The sequence below is a fragment of the Geotrypetes seraphini genome, chromosome 8, assembly GCF_902459505.1.
Source record: "Geotrypetes seraphini chromosome 8, aGeoSer1.1, whole genome shotgun sequence".
In the NCBI taxonomy this organism is placed as follows: Eukaryota; Metazoa; Chordata; class Amphibia; order Gymnophiona; family Dermophiidae; genus Geotrypetes; species Geotrypetes seraphini.
The window spans coordinates 116105336-116122077 of record NC_047091.1 but is presented as its reverse complement, the minus strand read 5'-3'; the positions used below and the strand labels follow the sequence as shown (position 1 = coordinate 116122077).

At 50.1% G+C, this 16742-nt stretch overlaps 1 protein-coding gene across 4 annotated transcripts in view; it reads right to left on the bottom strand.

Moving 5' to 3' along the window:
- The window catches only part of LOC117364739, a 296082-nt gene that overhangs the window by 86608 nt on the left and 192732 nt on the right, over positions 1-16742 (bottom strand). For all 4 annotated transcript variants that reach the window (XM_033954287.1, XM_033954286.1, XM_033954285.1 and 1 more), the window contains one exon: positions 6738-6858. In XM_033954287.1, coding sequence (XP_033810178.1) covers positions 6738-6858 — 121 coding nt within the window. The remainder of the gene's footprint in view (positions 1-6737; positions 6859-16742) is intronic.

Here is a 16742-nt window from a genome sequence, read left to right as displayed (position 1 = left end):
CAGAGCCTGGCAGGAAGTGAGAGGGAGCTGGGTGCAGAGCCTGGCAGGGTAGAGGGAGGGGGGGCAAGCTGGGTGCAGAGCCTGGCAGGGCACTTGAATACTAAGCCCCCGTCTTATATTCGAGTCAACCATTATTTATTTATTTATTTATATATATATTATTATTTTTTTTTCTTCCTTTTAGGGGGAAAAATGGGGGTCTCGACTTATATTCGAGTATATACAGTATATGTGATTTTTGGTACTTGATAGTAAACCTCAACAGCTCCAGGAGACAAATTGTTGAACTGATGGCATACTGAACTGTTTGTGATGATGAAGCCTTGATCAACCAGTCATCTAAGTGGGGAAATATGTGAAACCCCAATGTGGTACGCGGCTGCGGCCGTGGTACGCGGACCTGATACTGTTGTCAGCGGGCGATCGGCTGACGTTCCCGGTGACTCTGGACTTACTGACTCAGGGTCCCATCGACATGGAGGATCCGTCCCACTTTGGTCTTACGGCCTGGCTCTTGAACAGTCGCGGCTGAGACATCGGGGCTATTCGGAGCAGGTTATTTCCACTCTCCTTCAGGCTAAAAAGATTTCTACCTCTGCCTCCTATGCTAGGGTCTGGAGAGTTTTTGAGTCTTGGTGTGGGGGGGGGCAGGGTATTTCTCCCTTCCAGGCGTCTCTGTCGGCTATTCTGTCCTTTCTGCAGGAGGGCGTAGCGAAAGGATTGGCCTATAATTCCCTGAAGGTTCAGGTGGCGGCCATTGCTTGTTACAGGGGCCGGGTCTTTCGTTCTACGCTCGCGTCGCAACCCGACGTGGTTCGTTTCCTCAAAGGGGTTCATCGTATCCGGCCTCCTGTCAAACGTACCTGTCCTGCATGGAGTCTTAAACTGGTCCTTGGGGGATTGCGAGCGGCACCTTTTGAGCCTTTGTCTGCGGCTACTCTGAATGATGTCACGTTAAAAACGGTGTTTTTGGTGGCTATGGCTTCGGCCAGGCGGGTGTCGGAATTACAGGCTCTGTCCTGCAGGGATCCGTTTTTGCGCATTTCGGATGCTGGGGTGTCTGTTCGGACGGTGCTGTCCTTTCTGCCTAAGGTGGTTTCTTCCTTTCATGTGAACCAGTGTTTATTCCTCCCGGCGTTTATGCGGGAGGATTGGGGGGAACGCTTCTCTTCATTGCGCTTCCTGGATGTATGCCGGATGGTGCTGCATTATTTGGGGGTGACTAACGACTTTCGTCGGTCGGATCACCTGTTCGCGGGCAAGAACAAGGGTATGGCTGCGTCTAAGGCTTCCATTGCTCGTTGGGTCAAGGAGACGATTGCTTTGGCTTATTTGCTAGCGGGGAAGCAGTTACCGGAGCAGCTCCATGCTCATTCGACTCGAGTGTTGGCTACGTCTTGGGCGGAGTCCGGAGGTCTTTCTTTGGAGGAGATTTGCCATGCGGCTACTTGATCATCTGGGAACACCTTTTCCAAACATTACCGATTGGATGTGGCGGCCCGTGCGGAGGCTAGTTTTGGCGCTTCGGTTATTGCGGAGGCGGCATTAGCTTCCCACCCAGTTTGAGTTTTGCTTTGCTACATCCCACTTGTCTCTGGATTCATCTGCTGCTATGCTAAGGAAGGAAAAATTATGTTCTTACCTGTTAATTTTCTTTCCTTTAGAAGCAGCAGATGAATCCAGAGCCTCACCCTTTCTGGGAACGATCTGTCTGTGTTTTGTGTGGCGTTGCTCAGTTGGGTTATGGTTGGTAGTTCTGTTCTTTAGTTTACTTGTTGCAATTCGATACTGGAAAGAAGTTTTTGATTGCTCATTCTCATATCTTGGGATGCTTGGGCAAGGAGCATAACTGAATGGACATGAGGAATACCAGTCTATAAGACCACCTGTTAATCAGTTTCTCTATCTCCACCTGCTGGTCGATGTGAGCTATCCCACTTGTCTCTGGATTCATCTGCTGCTTCTAAAGGAAAAAAAATTAACAGGTAAGAACATAATTTTTCCTTCCATCAACAGATCTTATAACAGATCACTGGGTGTTTTGGGTCGTTAAAAAACCTAAACATCACCTACCAAGAGTCTCCTTTTAACTTCCTCCAGAAGATCCTCCTTCACCAAGAGCTCTCGGTCCTTCTCCAATTAAATGCAGTAGAATCCTCTGCAGGAGAGGGACCAAGGGTTCTTTTCAAAGTATTTCCTGATACAGAAAAAGATCAGAGGCCTTAGGCCAATTCTAGACCTCTGAGGTCTGAACAAATACTTGTTGAAGGAGAAGCTTTGCATGGTTTCTTTGGGAACCCTTCTACCTCTACTGGAAAAAGGCGATTGGCTTTTCTCTGTAAATCTCAAAAAGGCCTACACTTACATATTCATCGTATCTGATCACAGAAAGTATCTTGGATCTCAACATTTTCAATACAAAGTCTTGCCTTTCAGGCTGGCTCAGCCCCTTGTGTCTTCACAAAATACCTAATGGTAGTGGCAGAATCCCAGATGCTCCAATGACTGGAGGAGAGAGATCACTCTCTGAGTCACCGCCAAACTCTCCCGCCTGGAAGAGGCGCAAATCAACCAGTCGTCCAAGTAAGGGTGCACACGAATTCCCTCTTTGCGCAGAAAAGCTGCCACTACCACCATCACCTTTGAAAAGGTGCGGGGAGCCGTAGCAAGACCAAAGGGCATCGCCCGAAATTGATAATGCCGGCCCAGGATCGCAAACCGAAGAAACCACTGATGCGGAGGCCAGATCGGAATATGGAGGTATGCCTCCTTGAGATCAAGGGACGTGAGGAACTCCCCTGGTTTTACCGCCGCAATGACCGAGCGAACTGTCTCCATACGGAAATGGCGAACCCTGAGAAATTTGTTGACCCTTTTGAGATCCAGCACAGGCCTGAATGACCCCCCTTTTTTGGGCACAATGAAGTAAATGGAATACCTGCCGAGATCCACCTCGTCCGGGGGTACCGGCACCACCGCTCCCAGATCCAGAAGAACCTGAAGAGTCAGGCGGACCGAGTCTCCCTTGGCCGCCCCATTGCACGGGGACACCAAGAAAGAATCGGTGACGGGAGAGGCGAATTCTAACTTGTAACCGTCTTGAATAATGTCCAAAACCCACTGATCTGATGTGATCTTGGCCCACTCCGCCAGAAAGGCAGACAGCCGCCCCCCTAAAGGAATGGCGGAGGGAGCCGAGACCCCGTCATTGGGGAGTGCGATTTGCTGGAGCACAGGCTGGCTGACCTGCCAGGGGCTTCGCTGCACGAAAGGAACTCTTTTGAGGAAATCTAGGTCTCGCAGCAGAGAACGAACCGTAAGCAAGCTGGAAGGAAGGCTTACCAGGCCTATATCTCTTAACATCCAGGAAGCGCGGTCTCGCAACCGAGGTCTTCAGAGGGGGGTCTAGACCTATCCTCTGGCAAGCGTTGCGTTTTGGTATCACCAAAATCCTTCACCAACTTATCCAAGTCTTCCCCAAATAACAACCATCCTTTAAAAGGGAGTTTCACGAGACGAAGCTTGGACGCTGCATCCGCCGCCCAATTACGAAGCCACAAATACCTGCGAGAAACCACAGAAAATGCCATTTGCTTGGCAGAAGCACGAATAATATCATACAAGGCATCTGCTACATATGCCAGACCAGATTCCAGATCAGCCATCTCCGCGGGAACAGAACCCCCGGACTCCATCATGTTATCCGCCATGAGTTGCGACCATTGCAAACAAGCAAGCGCAGCATATGAACTGCAAACCACCGCTTGCAAGGTGACTGCCACTACCTCAAAGGACATTTTAAGCGACGACTCAATCTTCCTATCCTGAACATCCTTCAGCGCAGCACCCCCTTCCACCGGCAGGGTAGTCTTTTTGGTGACCGCGGCTACCAACGCGGCCACTCTAGGCAATTTAAACTTTTCTAGTTCCGCAGGAGCAATAGGATACAACTGTCGCATGGCTTTCGACACCCGCAGACTTGCCTCTGGCGTGTCCCATTGTGTCGTGATAAGCTCCTGCATAGCCTCATGCACCGGAAAGGATATTGCCGGCTTGCGAGTTCCCGCCATAAGGGGGTTCGCGGACCCTGACACTGGCGGATCCTCCTGCGAGATGTTCAAACCTTGTAAAGCCTTAGAAATTAACAAGGAAAGTTCCTCCCTGTGAAACAGACGGAGCGCGGAAGGATCATCCCCGTCCCTAACCGACAGCTCCTCCGCGTCTAAATCCGGGACCTCACCGTCCTCCAACTCCTCAGGAAGGGTCAGAGATACGGGGGAGACAGGGATAGCCACCCCCTCATCCGCCGATGCAAGCCTGTGCCGCTTAGCCGCCTGAGCCTGCACCGGAGAAGCCACCTTAGTAAAGGAAGCAGGCCCCGCCGAATCAGGAATAATAGGAGAAGCAGACAGAGTAGGCAACAAAGGCAGCCCCAAATTCACTGCCTGAGGAGGTTGAGAGCTCTGTAACACAAAAGCCCTGTGCAACATCATAATAAACTCTGGCGAAAATGAGCCGAGCCCACCTTCTGCCGGTCCAGCCTTGCCTGTCCCTTGGGGCAAAAACGCGGCCTCCCCCAGCGCACCCGATGCATCGGGAGCCGCCGCACTCGCTTCAGGCGGCCGCGTGGTCGGCAACATGGCCGACGCGACCGCGCGGGAAGAGGAGCTCGAGTGCGCCTCTTCAGCGCTGGAAAACTCCCCCTCACCCAGCTGCGAAAACAAATCCTCTGCCTGCGCGTCTGCACATCCTGCAGAGCACAGACCCAACGGTGTCCTGCGCTTCCCAAAGCACAAACACCGCTTCACTGTTTCTGCAGCCATGGGGACTTTTTTTTTTTTTTTTTTAAACGGAGAATCCCGCCAAAAACCACCGACGCAGAACTCCCGAACTAACCCCTCGAAACGGCCCAAATCGCACGCCAAACTCAAAATCCAACTCACCTAACACAAGCACACATTCAACCGAAAAAAGGTTATAGCTGGCAGTTACAGGCTGAACGCTGACCCGGAGGCACAACACAGCACAGAAAGGCTCTGACCCTGTTTTTTTTTTTTTAAACTGGAAAAAAGAAAGAACACAGAGCCAAATGAAATCCCTCAATCCAATGGAGGGGAGGGTGGAGAAGGGACCTGGGAGGGCCCAGGTGTAACTCCCAAAGCTGGCACCGCTCAGCCAGACACCCCTTACTTAACTGAAGAGAACTAGTCTCAACAGAAGAATATAAAAGTCCCAGAAATTTATTCCTGCACAGCCAGAATCCAGGAGCTAGAGTGAGAGCTCCAAACCCCTGCTGGGAGATCGAGCAAACTGAATGGACAGGAGGAATACCAGTCTATAAGACCACCTGTTAATCAGTTTCTCTATCTCCACCTGCTGGTCGATGTGAGCTATCCCACTTGTCTCTGGATTCATCTGCTGCTATGCTAAGGAAGTACATTATTCTGCTTCTAATGGGAAGATTAGGAGGTAGCAGGCAATGTTCTCTAGAAAGGAGTCAAAAAGAAGATCTGTTTGTACTGAGATTGAAGCTGTGATTTATGTGTCCTTTGTTGCCTTGCACAGGGTCACTGAGCAGGAGGCCTAGTAAACAGATGATGTAACGCTGTTTGGTATTATAGTAATATGAACATCTGAATGAGGCAGAATATCTTCTAGATCAGTGCTCTTCAGCCTTTTGACACCTATGGACCGGTGGAAATAAATAATTATTTTGTGGACCGGCACCAGTCTGCAGACCAGCAGCTGAAGAACATTGGGTTAAGTTGTGCAGAGACTTTCCCTTTGCTGTCAGTTAGTGCGGGTGGGAGTCCCGCTAACAGTGTCCCTTCCTGAAGAAACTCCAACCCATGAAACTCGAGTTGGGGGGGGGGGGGGGGTCAAGGGAAGTTTAAGACAGCAATATGATTTATTTTCTTTAGTTTACCAGACCGGAGCAGTTGTGGGACGCTTAAGATAAGTATAGTCTTTTTCTTTTAGTCTTTAAAGAGAATGGTTTATGTGGTGGAATGAGACAGTGATAAGCGGTGATGGTCTTTTGTACAACTAGCTCCATGTTCTTTCACTTGAGTTGGGTCTGAGCTTATCACAATCACCATTATTTATGTAATGTATTTATATCTTCTCTTCTTTAACAAGAAGATATCACTCTCAATACGTTTGAAGAATTATAAGAACTCTTAATTTTATAAATTGTTCTCAGAGTCTTAAAGTTTATGATTTATGAAGTTGCAATGACTGGAAGGTGAATTCTTTTTTATGGAGGTTTAGTAGCCTTCCCTTCAGAGTTTCATGTCTCTGAGCATTTTATATATTTAATTGATCACATTTTATAGACCTTCTACTGAAGTCAGTTTTTTGTTTCATTCAAAGTACTTTTTAATATAGGTATTATTAGGTGTACCTAAACATTGGTTGGCAACTCCATTTAAGCGTCGCTAGGCTTCCTAAGTATTTGGTGCTGAACTCTTAAATTGCTTAATTTTTATTTATTTTTGATTGGCTGAAAACCAGTGTAGTCAATTGCCATGCCGAATAAGCCAATTTAAAAAAATTATGTTCAGCCCAGATCCTGAACTTAGACGTTGCTAGGCAGTTGCAATTAGGATGCCTTTTATAGAATATGGCCAATTATGCCTGCTTGCCCTCGAAGAACTGATCAACCACAGACTATCAATAACCCTAATATGTCTTATTTCACTCCAACACAAGGCTATGTAATAATCTAGTTTCCTTACCAAAAAGGTGGTTTGTCCTGGTCATTATACCTCCCTCTCATAGTAGTAGAAATTGCATTATTCATGAGGAGGTCTATTGTTTCCATTGCTTTCAGGTTTTCTGTCTGCAGGTGTTGCAAGTCTGCAAAAGATGATTAAGATGGACATGTGATATTCCATAGATATTCTCATTTTAATATCACTTTTAGATGAAAAAATACAATACCCAAACATTGGGGCTAGTGTAGGACCTACAACATTACTAAATTCAGCAGTTTGATCATGAATAGCCTCTACTGAATGGCACCCAATTCTCAGTTATCACCCCTGTAACATTGCTCAGTTTGACATCAAGAATTCAAAACCTTTGCACTCAACTCTGTCGCACAGGTCTCCCTCACACTCTATCCTTCTGTAATAGCCTGGAATTTCCCACTTTTACCATGCTGTGCCTGTGGATAGGTGTTCAGATGACTTAAGTTTGTTCAAAAACCAAAATACATTTTAGAGCTGGAGTATAAATCCCTAGTTATACACAATTTATATATGACACATTTCTAAATGTTTTACAAACCAAAGAGAATAACCCTGAAAGCTTAGACAAAAATCAAAGTTCAGATCAAAGCAATCAAAAAATGTATATATAAAGCCCACATCAATTAGAAAAAGATATTCAAAACTTTTACATTATGAACAAATATTAAAATTTTCCTTAGCAGGACCAGAAAGGAAAAATTATGTTCTTACCTGTTAATTTCCTTTCCTTTAGACCAGGGGTGTCCAACATTTTGGCTTCTCTGGGCCGCACTGGCCGAAAAAAAATGTTTCTGGGGCCGCACAAACGCTGCAGCAAGACAAGAGAAGGGAGCCAGAAAGACGGTAAACACCCAGGGGCAGCAGAGGAAAACACTGCATCGCCCTCGACTGGGGCCGCACAAAATACTTCATGGGGCCGCAGGTTGGACACCCCTGCTTTAGACGTAGCAGATGAATCCAGAGACCAATGGGATAGCACACATCTACCAGCAGGTGGAGATAGAGAAACTGATTAATAGTTGGTCCTATTGGCTGGCACACCTCCTGTATCTTCAGTATTGCTCCTTGCCCAAGCATCCGTAACCATCAATATGCTTAGCATGTAAAAAACTTCTTTCCCATAACAAATTTCAAAAGGTAATAATACAGAATACAACTATCAATAATATCAGACTTCGAAAGTTGCAAAAGAAAAAACCGAAAGTCAATATCCAGAAAGGGTGGGGCTCTGGATACATCTGCTGCGTCTAAAGGAAAGAAAATTAACAGGTAAGAACATTTTTCCTTCCTTAACAACAGCAGCAGATAAATCCAGAGAACAATGGGATGTAGCAAAGCAATCCTCAATCATCGTGGGAAGCAAACACCGCCTCCGCAATAACCGAAGCACTAAACGCTGCCTCCGCATGTGCCCCCACATCCAACCGGTAATACTGAGATAAAGTATTCTTGGAAGACCAAGTAGTCGCATGACAAAACTCCTCCAAGGAAAAAACCTCTGGACTATGTCCAAGTAGCTGCCATTGCTCTGGATGGTCATGAAGTTCTTCTGCCAACCGCTTCCCTGCCATCAAGTAAGCGTAAAGAATGTCCTCTTGGACCCTTCGAGCGATGGAGGCTTTGGACACTGTAATACGTTTGTCGTATTCCTTGAAGAATACAAAGAGGTGATCTAAACCACTGTTCTTCAACCGCCGGTCCGCAGGAAATTTCTGCCGGTCCACACAGGGCCAGCAAGATTAAGGTGACCATAGGTCCCGTTTTCAGACCCTGTCCTTACCTGTTGCGCGCAAAAAAAAGCCTCCCTCCTTCCTTTCCCTGGGTTGGCTGCTATCTTACCGCCCTGCTGCTGCTGCTAAAGCTGACAGGAAGTCTTCTTTCCAACACCAATTATGACATCGGAGAGGACGTTCTGGGCCAGCCAATCGCTGCCTGGCTGGCCCAGAACGTCCTCTCCGACGTCAGAATTGACGTCGGAAAGAAGACTTCCTGTCAGCTTCAGCCGTAGCAGCAGCAGGGCGGTAAGATAGCAGCCGACCCGGGGAAAAGAAAGAGGGAGACTTTTTTTTTTTTTTTGCGCGACAGGGAGGGAGGGAGGGAGGGAGGGAGAGAGGTAGACAGGCAGGCTGGCTTTGGCCAGGGAGGGAGGGAGAGAGGTAGGTAGACAGGCAGGCAGGCTGGCTTCAGGGGTAGAGGGTGGGACAAAGTGTGGAAGGCAGTGAGAGGGACATAGGAAGGAGGCACTGGGGGCACTAAAGACAGGAAGGGGCACTAAGGACATGGGAAGGAGGAACTAGGGGCACTAAAGATATGGGAAGGAGGCACTGGGGGCGCTAAAGTCAGGAAGGGGCACTACGGACATGGGAAGGAGGCACTAAAGACATGGGACGGAGGCACTAAGGACATGGGAAGGAGGCACTGGGGGCACTAAAGACAGGAAGGGGCATTAAGGACATGGGAAAGAGGCACTGGGGGCACTAAAGACAGGAAAGGGCACTAAGGACATGGGAAGGAGGCACTGGGGGTACTAAAAACAGGAAGGGGCACTAATGACATGGGAAGGAGGCACTGGGGGCACTAAAGACAGGAAGGGGAACTAAGGACATGGGAAGGAGGCACTGGGGGCACTAAAGACATGGGAATGAGGCACTAAAGACATGGGAAGGAGGCACCGGGGGCACTGAGGATATAGGAAGGAAAGAGGGAGGGAATAGAAAGGGAGAATTCTTGGGCCTGAGTGCAGAAAGAAAGAAATGAAAGAAAGGATACACAGACAGAAGGAAACGCAACTAGAAACTCAAGAAATCATCAGACAGCAAAGGTAGGAAAAATGATTTTATTTTCAATTTAGTGATCAAAACGTGTCAGTTTTGAGAATCTGTATCTGCTGTCTTTATTTTGAACTATATTTGTCTATTTTTCTATAGTTACTGAGGTGACCGAGCTCGCGGAGATGGGGTGGAAACGGGGTTTTTAAATTTTAGCCCTAGTAGTTTACCAGTCCACAAAATAATAATTTTATTTCTGCCGATCCACAGGTGTAAAAAGGTTGAAAAACACTGATCTAAACGACTAAAAGTCGTTAGAAACCTACACATTGCGGAGAATGCTACGCACTTTTTAAAAAAATGCAGTGAAGAAAAGCTCACCTCCCCATTCCTCCTCCCAGGAAGAAGGAAGGAAAAGTGAGAGTGGCATAAAAGAAAAGATAACACCACCTTAGAAAGAAATTATGGAACTGTCCGAACTGACACTCCAGAATTTGTAAATCAGAAATAAAAATCCCCGCGTACATGGCTGTAACTCAGAAAACCGCCGAGCTGAAGCCATGGCCACAAGAAACACTGTGTTCAACGTCACAGCCTTTTAGAGTCTCAAAAGACAAGGTTGAAATGAAGCCTTCTGTAAACTGCAAAGAAGCACCTTAAGACTGTACTCCGGACAGGGCTTCTTAAGAGGTATACGAATATACTGTACTCCTTTTAGGAACTGAACTACATGAAGCTGAGAAGTAAGCGAAGAGCGAGATACCTAGCCCTTCTAACAAGCTAAGATTGCTACTTGAAGCTGAAGGGAATTGAACGCTAAGCCCTTGGCAATACGCTTGTGCCAAAAAAACAAAGAATATAAATCATAGAACTCTGGAAGGGTGCCAATGTTGAGAAGTACCCAAGAAAGGAAAAGCCTCCAAATGGAAGCATAAGCCACAGGTGAAGACGTCTGTATCACCTGGAGAAGAGAAGAAATAACCTGCTTCGCATAACCCTTACATGCCAGCCATGACTTTTCAAAAGCTAGGTCGTAATAACAAAATAGGACAAATATCCATGTTGATCTGACCCTAGGTGAGTAAATCCGGAGATACCAGGAATCTCACAGTTCGGCCGTCGAAAGACTCATCAGATCCGCATAGCAAGGATGGCACAGCCAATCCGGAGATTCTCTAATTACTGTGCCCTGAAAGCGAGCTTGAGATGGCAAATCCATCCAATCATCAGCCAGGGGAAAACACTTAAAAAGAGAAACCAGAGACGAGACGGAAGCAACGCTGCTACCCCCTCTGACTGCCATTCCCTGCGTCTGCTGAAGAAGCTAGGAAGCTTTGAATTTCAAGCCGAGGCCATGAGGTCTAGTTCTAGCAGATCTTACCTTTATACAAAGAGCTGGAACGCCTGAGAAAATAGTTCCCAATTTCCAGGATGTAGAAGACTTTACTACTACTACTACTATTTATTATTTCTAAAGCGCTGAAAGGCGTACACAATGCTGTACATTTTAACATACAATAGACGGTCCATGCTCAGATTTTGTGGTGAAAAAGTCTATCTAAACCCTTGTCCTGTCCTGTAAAATGATGCGCTGACAGAAGAGGAAATGAGATTCCACCCATTGAAGTAGAACCATTACTTTACTTGCCAACTGAGTACATCATGTACTTTCCTGGCTGTAGAGAAATACTACTGTCATAACACTGTCCTAAAATATCTTTATCGTCATTCCGGAAGAATGGTCTGAAACTCTTGAAACGATAGTCTGACCATGCTTCAGCCCAGAAGAATGAACGAGTACCGAGTCGCCTCTTAATACCACACTCCTTGTGCTGAGAATTGAAGGCACTGAGCCCTCCAATCCGACAGCCTGGAATGTTTGGTGAATTTGAGCCAGTCCTGCAAAGACAGAGGCATGCATTTGAAAAGATTAATCTCGCTGAGCCACCAAATTATATTGAGCGATGCTTGAGGAGCCTACTAGATACTACAATTGGAGCCTTGAGATACCGGAAATCACTGGAACAAAAGCGACTGTAGCATTCTCATGTGAAAGTGAGCCAAAGTTCCCAATGGAGTCACCACCATAGATCCTAGAACCTGTACAGAATCCCATACTCTTGTTCTTGGTGACTGAAGAAGGCAAACCTGAGACTGTAATCTGTCGCCCCAGTCTCTGGGAAGAAACACATTTGTCTCCTATGTGAACAACATCCCTTGATATTCCAATAATTAGTACAGGAGAAAAGAGCTCTTTGGAAATAGCACAGTTACTTACCGTAACAGGTGTTATCCAGGGACAGCAGGCATATATTCTCACATGTGGGTGACGTCATCTACGGAGCCCCGGCGCGGACAGCTTTTCAAGCAAACTTGATTGAAGTTTCAAGTTTGCACACTGCACCACGCATGTGCATGCCTTCTCGCCCACTAGAGGGCGCATCCCACCTCGTGGTCCTCAGTTCCATAACTAGCAAGGAAGCCATCCCCGGGGAGGCGGGCGGGTTGTGAGAATATATGCCTGCTGTCCCTGGATAACACCTGTTACGGTAAGTAACTGTGCTTTATCCCAGGACAAGCAGGCATGATATTCTCACATGTGGGTGACCTCCAAGCTAACCAAAAAAGGGCAGGTGGGAGGATGGCGATTTAGGAAAACAGATTTTGCAAAACTGACTGGCCAAACCGGCCGTCACTCCTGGATAACGTGTCCAGGCAGTAATGAGAGGTGAATGTATGAACCGAAGACCAAGTGGCAGCCTTACATATGTCCTCCATCGGAGTGGATCGGAGGAAAGCTATCGAAGCTGCCATCGCTCGGACCTTGTGCCCCGTGACTCGACCCGGGGGAGGAAGGCCGGCCTGAGCGTAGCAAAAGGAAATGCAAGCGGCTAACCAGTTAGACAGAGTGCGCTTGGAAACTGGATGCCCTAATCGATTGGGATCGAAGGACAAGAACAATTGAGGAACCTTCCGATGAGGCCTGGTGCGTTGAAGATAAAATGCCAACGCCCTCTTACAGTCAAGCGTGTGAAGCGCCGTCTCGCCCGGATGGGAGTGGGGCTTCGGGAAGAACACAGGAAGGACAATGGACTGATTGAGGTGGAAGTCCGAAACAACTTTAGGTAGAAACTTAGGATGGGTGCGGAGGACCACCTTGTCGTGATGAAAGACAGTGAAAGGAGGGTCCGCGACCAAGGCTTGCAACTCCCCAATCCGCCTGGCGGAGGTGAGGGCAATTAGAAACACCGCCTTCCAAGTCAGAAATTTCAAGGGGGACTTGTTGAGTGGCTCAAACGGGGGTTTCATCAGTTGAGCCAGAACCACATTCAAATTCCACACGACGGACGGAGGCTTAAGAGGGGGGCAAACCCTGAGTAACCCTTTCATGAAGCGTGTCACCAAGGGATGGAGAGACAGAGGGCGTCCATCCAGAGGTTGGTGGAAAGCAGAAATCGCACTGAGATGAACCCGCACCGAAGTGGTTTTCAAGCCGGAGCGCGACAAATGAAACAAATATTCTAAAACCGAGGATACCGGAACTGATACCGGATCCAGGTGGAAAGACGAGCACCAGGTGGAGAACCTGGTCCATTTCTGCGCATAGCAAAGCCTCGTCGAGATCTTGCGGGAGGCTTCCAACACCTCCTTCACCGATTGAGACAGGTCCGGAGGAGTCAGGGAACAAGAAACCAGGCTGTCAGGTGCAATGACTGCAGATTGGGATGTAACATGGATCCTTGACTCTGAGACAGCAGAGAAGGAGAGACAGGCAGGGGAAGAGGCTCTCTGGCACTGAGCTGGAGCAGCAGGGAGAACCAGTGCTGACGCGGCCACCGAGGTGCTATGAGAATCATCGTGGCCGTGGACGATTTTAGGTGTACCAACGTCCGCATGATCAGAGGGAACGGAGGGAATGCATACAGGAACCTCCCTTCCCAGTCGAGTAGGAAGGCATCCGCTTCCAGACGGTCCTGCGAGTACATCCGAGAACAATATAGTGGTAGTTTGTGTGTCTCCGGAGAGGCAAACAGATCCACCTGTGGCGTTCCCCAGCGAGCGAAAATCTCGTGTAGAACTGCTGAGTGTAGAGTCCACTCGTGCGGTCGCAGAAGTCGACTCAGTTTGTCCGCCAGGCAATTCCGTTCTCCTTGGATGTAGACCGCCCGGAGGAAGATGTTCCGGGAGGCCGCCCACTCCCAGAGGCGAAGAGCTTCGGAGCAGAGGGGCCATGACCCCGTTCCTCCCTGCTTGTTCACATAATACATTGCCACCTGATTGTCCGTGCGGACGAGGACCACCTGGTCCTGCAATATGTGAACGAAGGCTCGAAGTGCTAGGAAGATGGCTCGCAGCTCTAGCACGTTGATGTGACACTGACGGTCTTCTGTCGACCACAGGCCCTGCGTGCGAAGACCGTCGAGATGGGCTCCCCACGCGTACTCCGAGGAGTCCGTGGTCAGGACCTTGCGAAAAGGCGGAGTGAGGAACAATAGCCCCATGGACAGATTTGAAGAGTCTGTCCACCAACGCAGCGATTTCCGCAAGGGCGGAGTTACCGAAATGGGGCGAGACACCGGGTCGCACTCCTGACGCCACTGGGACGCGAGGGTCCACTGAGGGATCCTCAGATGTAGCCTCGCAAACGGCGTGACATGTACCGTCGAGGCCATATGGCCCAGCAGCATCATCATGCGCTTGGCCGAGACCCTCGATAGTTGAGAGACCTGGCGGCTCATCCGTACCAAGGTTTCCAACCGCTGGGTCGGCAGGTAGGAGCGTAGGTGCACCGTGTCCAGCACCGCACCTATGAATTGAAGAGACTGAGACGGCCTCAATTGAGACTTTGGAAAGTTTATCTCGAACCCGAGAGTTTGCAGGAAGGTAATAGACTGTCGGGTCGCTGAGATAACCCCCTCCCTGGTCGGGGCTTTGATGAGCCAATCGTCCAGGTAAGGGAACACATGGAGTCCACGTGACCTCAGGGCTGCCGCAACCACCACCATGCACTTCGTGAATACTCGTGGGGACGCGGCCAGGCCGAAGGGCAGTACCCTGTACTGGAGGTGGAGGTCCCCCACCTGGAATCGTAAGAATCCTCGGCAGGCGGGGTGCACCGGAACATGGGTGTATGCTTCCTTCAGGTCGAGGGAGCACATCCAGTCCCCTTCCTCCAAGAGAGGATACAAAACCGGGAGAGATAGCATTCGAAACTTCTCCCGGGCCAGGAATTTGTTGAGCTTCCTGAGGTCCAGTATGGGGCGCAGGTCCCCGGTCTTTTTTGGAACCAAAAAGTAGCGGGAGTAAAACCCCGTACCCCGCTGGTCCTTGGGGACCGGCTCGACCGCCCGAAGCTTCAAGAGGGCTTTGGCTTCGGTTATAAGGGTCGGTAGCTGCGAACGGTTGCAGGGGACTAAACTTGGAGGACTGTCCGGTGGCGAGGACACAAAGTTGAGCGAGTAGCCCTCGGAGACGATCTGGAGCACCCAAGCGTCTGAGGTAATCCCGGTCCATGCCTCCCGGAAGGACCGCAGACGGCCCCCGATAGGAAGGGGTTCCTGTGAAAGTGCGGAGGGGAACCCGCCCCGTCCGCTCAGCCCGTCAAAAGGAAGGCGCGGGCTTAGAAGGGCCTTGCGCCTGGGCTTGGGGTTGTCCCCCTCTGCCTCGCTGAGACGGACGTCTCGGAGGCGGTCTCGAGAAAGCCGGGGTCGACTTCTGAGGGTATCGGCGCGGCGGAGGCCGAAAGGGTTTCTGCGGCGGGGGTCTAGGTTTGGGGCGGACCAGGGATGCTAGAGAGCGCTCCTGTTCCGACAAGCGTTTGGTCGCCGCATCCAATGACTCGTCGAATAACTCGGACCCCACACAAGGCAAGTCAGCCAGGCGTTCCTGCAGGTTTGGGTCCATGTCGAGGGTGCGAAGCCAGGCCAAGCGGCGCATGGCCACCGAGAGGGCCGACACCCTCGAAACCAGCTCAAAGGCGTCGTACACTGCGTGGAATAGGTACAACCGCAATTGAGACAGGTTGGACATAAACTTGTCGAATCCTGCTCTTTGGGAGTCCGGTAACGAGTTTCGATATTGAGGAAGATCCTTCACCATACCACGCAAATAGGAGGAAAAGGTGAAGGCGTAATTTAGAACCCTGGTGGCCATCAGGGAATTTGAATAGAGGCGACGGCCAAATTTGTCCAGGGTCCGCCCCTCCCTGCCTGGTGGAACCGCCGCAGAAACCCGTGAGGGTTGTGATTTTTTAAGAGCAGACTCCACCAGAAGAGACTGGTGGGAAAGCTGCGCCTTATCGAACCCTTTAGGGGGAATCGTCCTATACTTCGATTCCATTTTCGAAGGCACAGACGTGACTGTAAGAGGGCTTGACAAGTTATTCAGCCAGGTTTGCAGAAGGACACTGTTGAGAGGGAGTCTAGGCACCTCCCTAGGAAGAGTAGGGAGGTCCTGTTCCTCCAAAAATTCTTTGGAATACCGGGAGCCTACCATGAGGTCAATCCCCAGGGCTTGGGCCATGTCCTGAACGAAGGATGAAAATGAGGACGGCCTAGCCTGGGGGGACGGGGTTCTCGACCGCCCCACCGAGGAGAGGGGGGAGGCTTCATGGGAATAATGAGGATCCCTAACCGATCCCGAATCCCAGGATCCCCTCCCGAGGGCCCTCGAGGGGGAAGGGGAAGTTGTCCTCCTCGCAGAACCCTTGGGTGAGGACCCCGGGGTTCGTGGGACACTCTCCCGTTTCCTCGGCGAGGCGGCCCGGGAAGACTTCCCATGAGGTGAGCGGAGGAGCCTCGGGTTGTCGAGGCGCAACTCCGACACCTGCAGCGCCTCGCCCCCGAACGACGAGGAACGGTCGCGCCGAGGCGAGCCTCGGGGCCGCTTAGACTTCCTCGATCGACGCCCCGTCCGAGGTCGCGTCGAGGGCGAGGCGTGTCTGGAAGACCCGGAGGAAGAGGAGGAAAGACGGCGCACTCTGCGCAACTTCTCCTTGGGCCTTACACTCCGCTCAGGGGGTTCCCCCGAGGTCGAGGTCCGGGGCGGGGCCGAGACCGAGGTGAACGGGGCCACCGTACCCGAGACCGAGGTCGCCGAGGTCGGGGCTCCCGAGGGAGCCCAGGCCGGGGCCTCCGAGACCGAAGGCGTCCCGGCCGAGGTCGAGGCCGCCGGAACCGCAGCACGCTGCAACACTTCCAGGGCTCCCGACAGCTCCGATGAG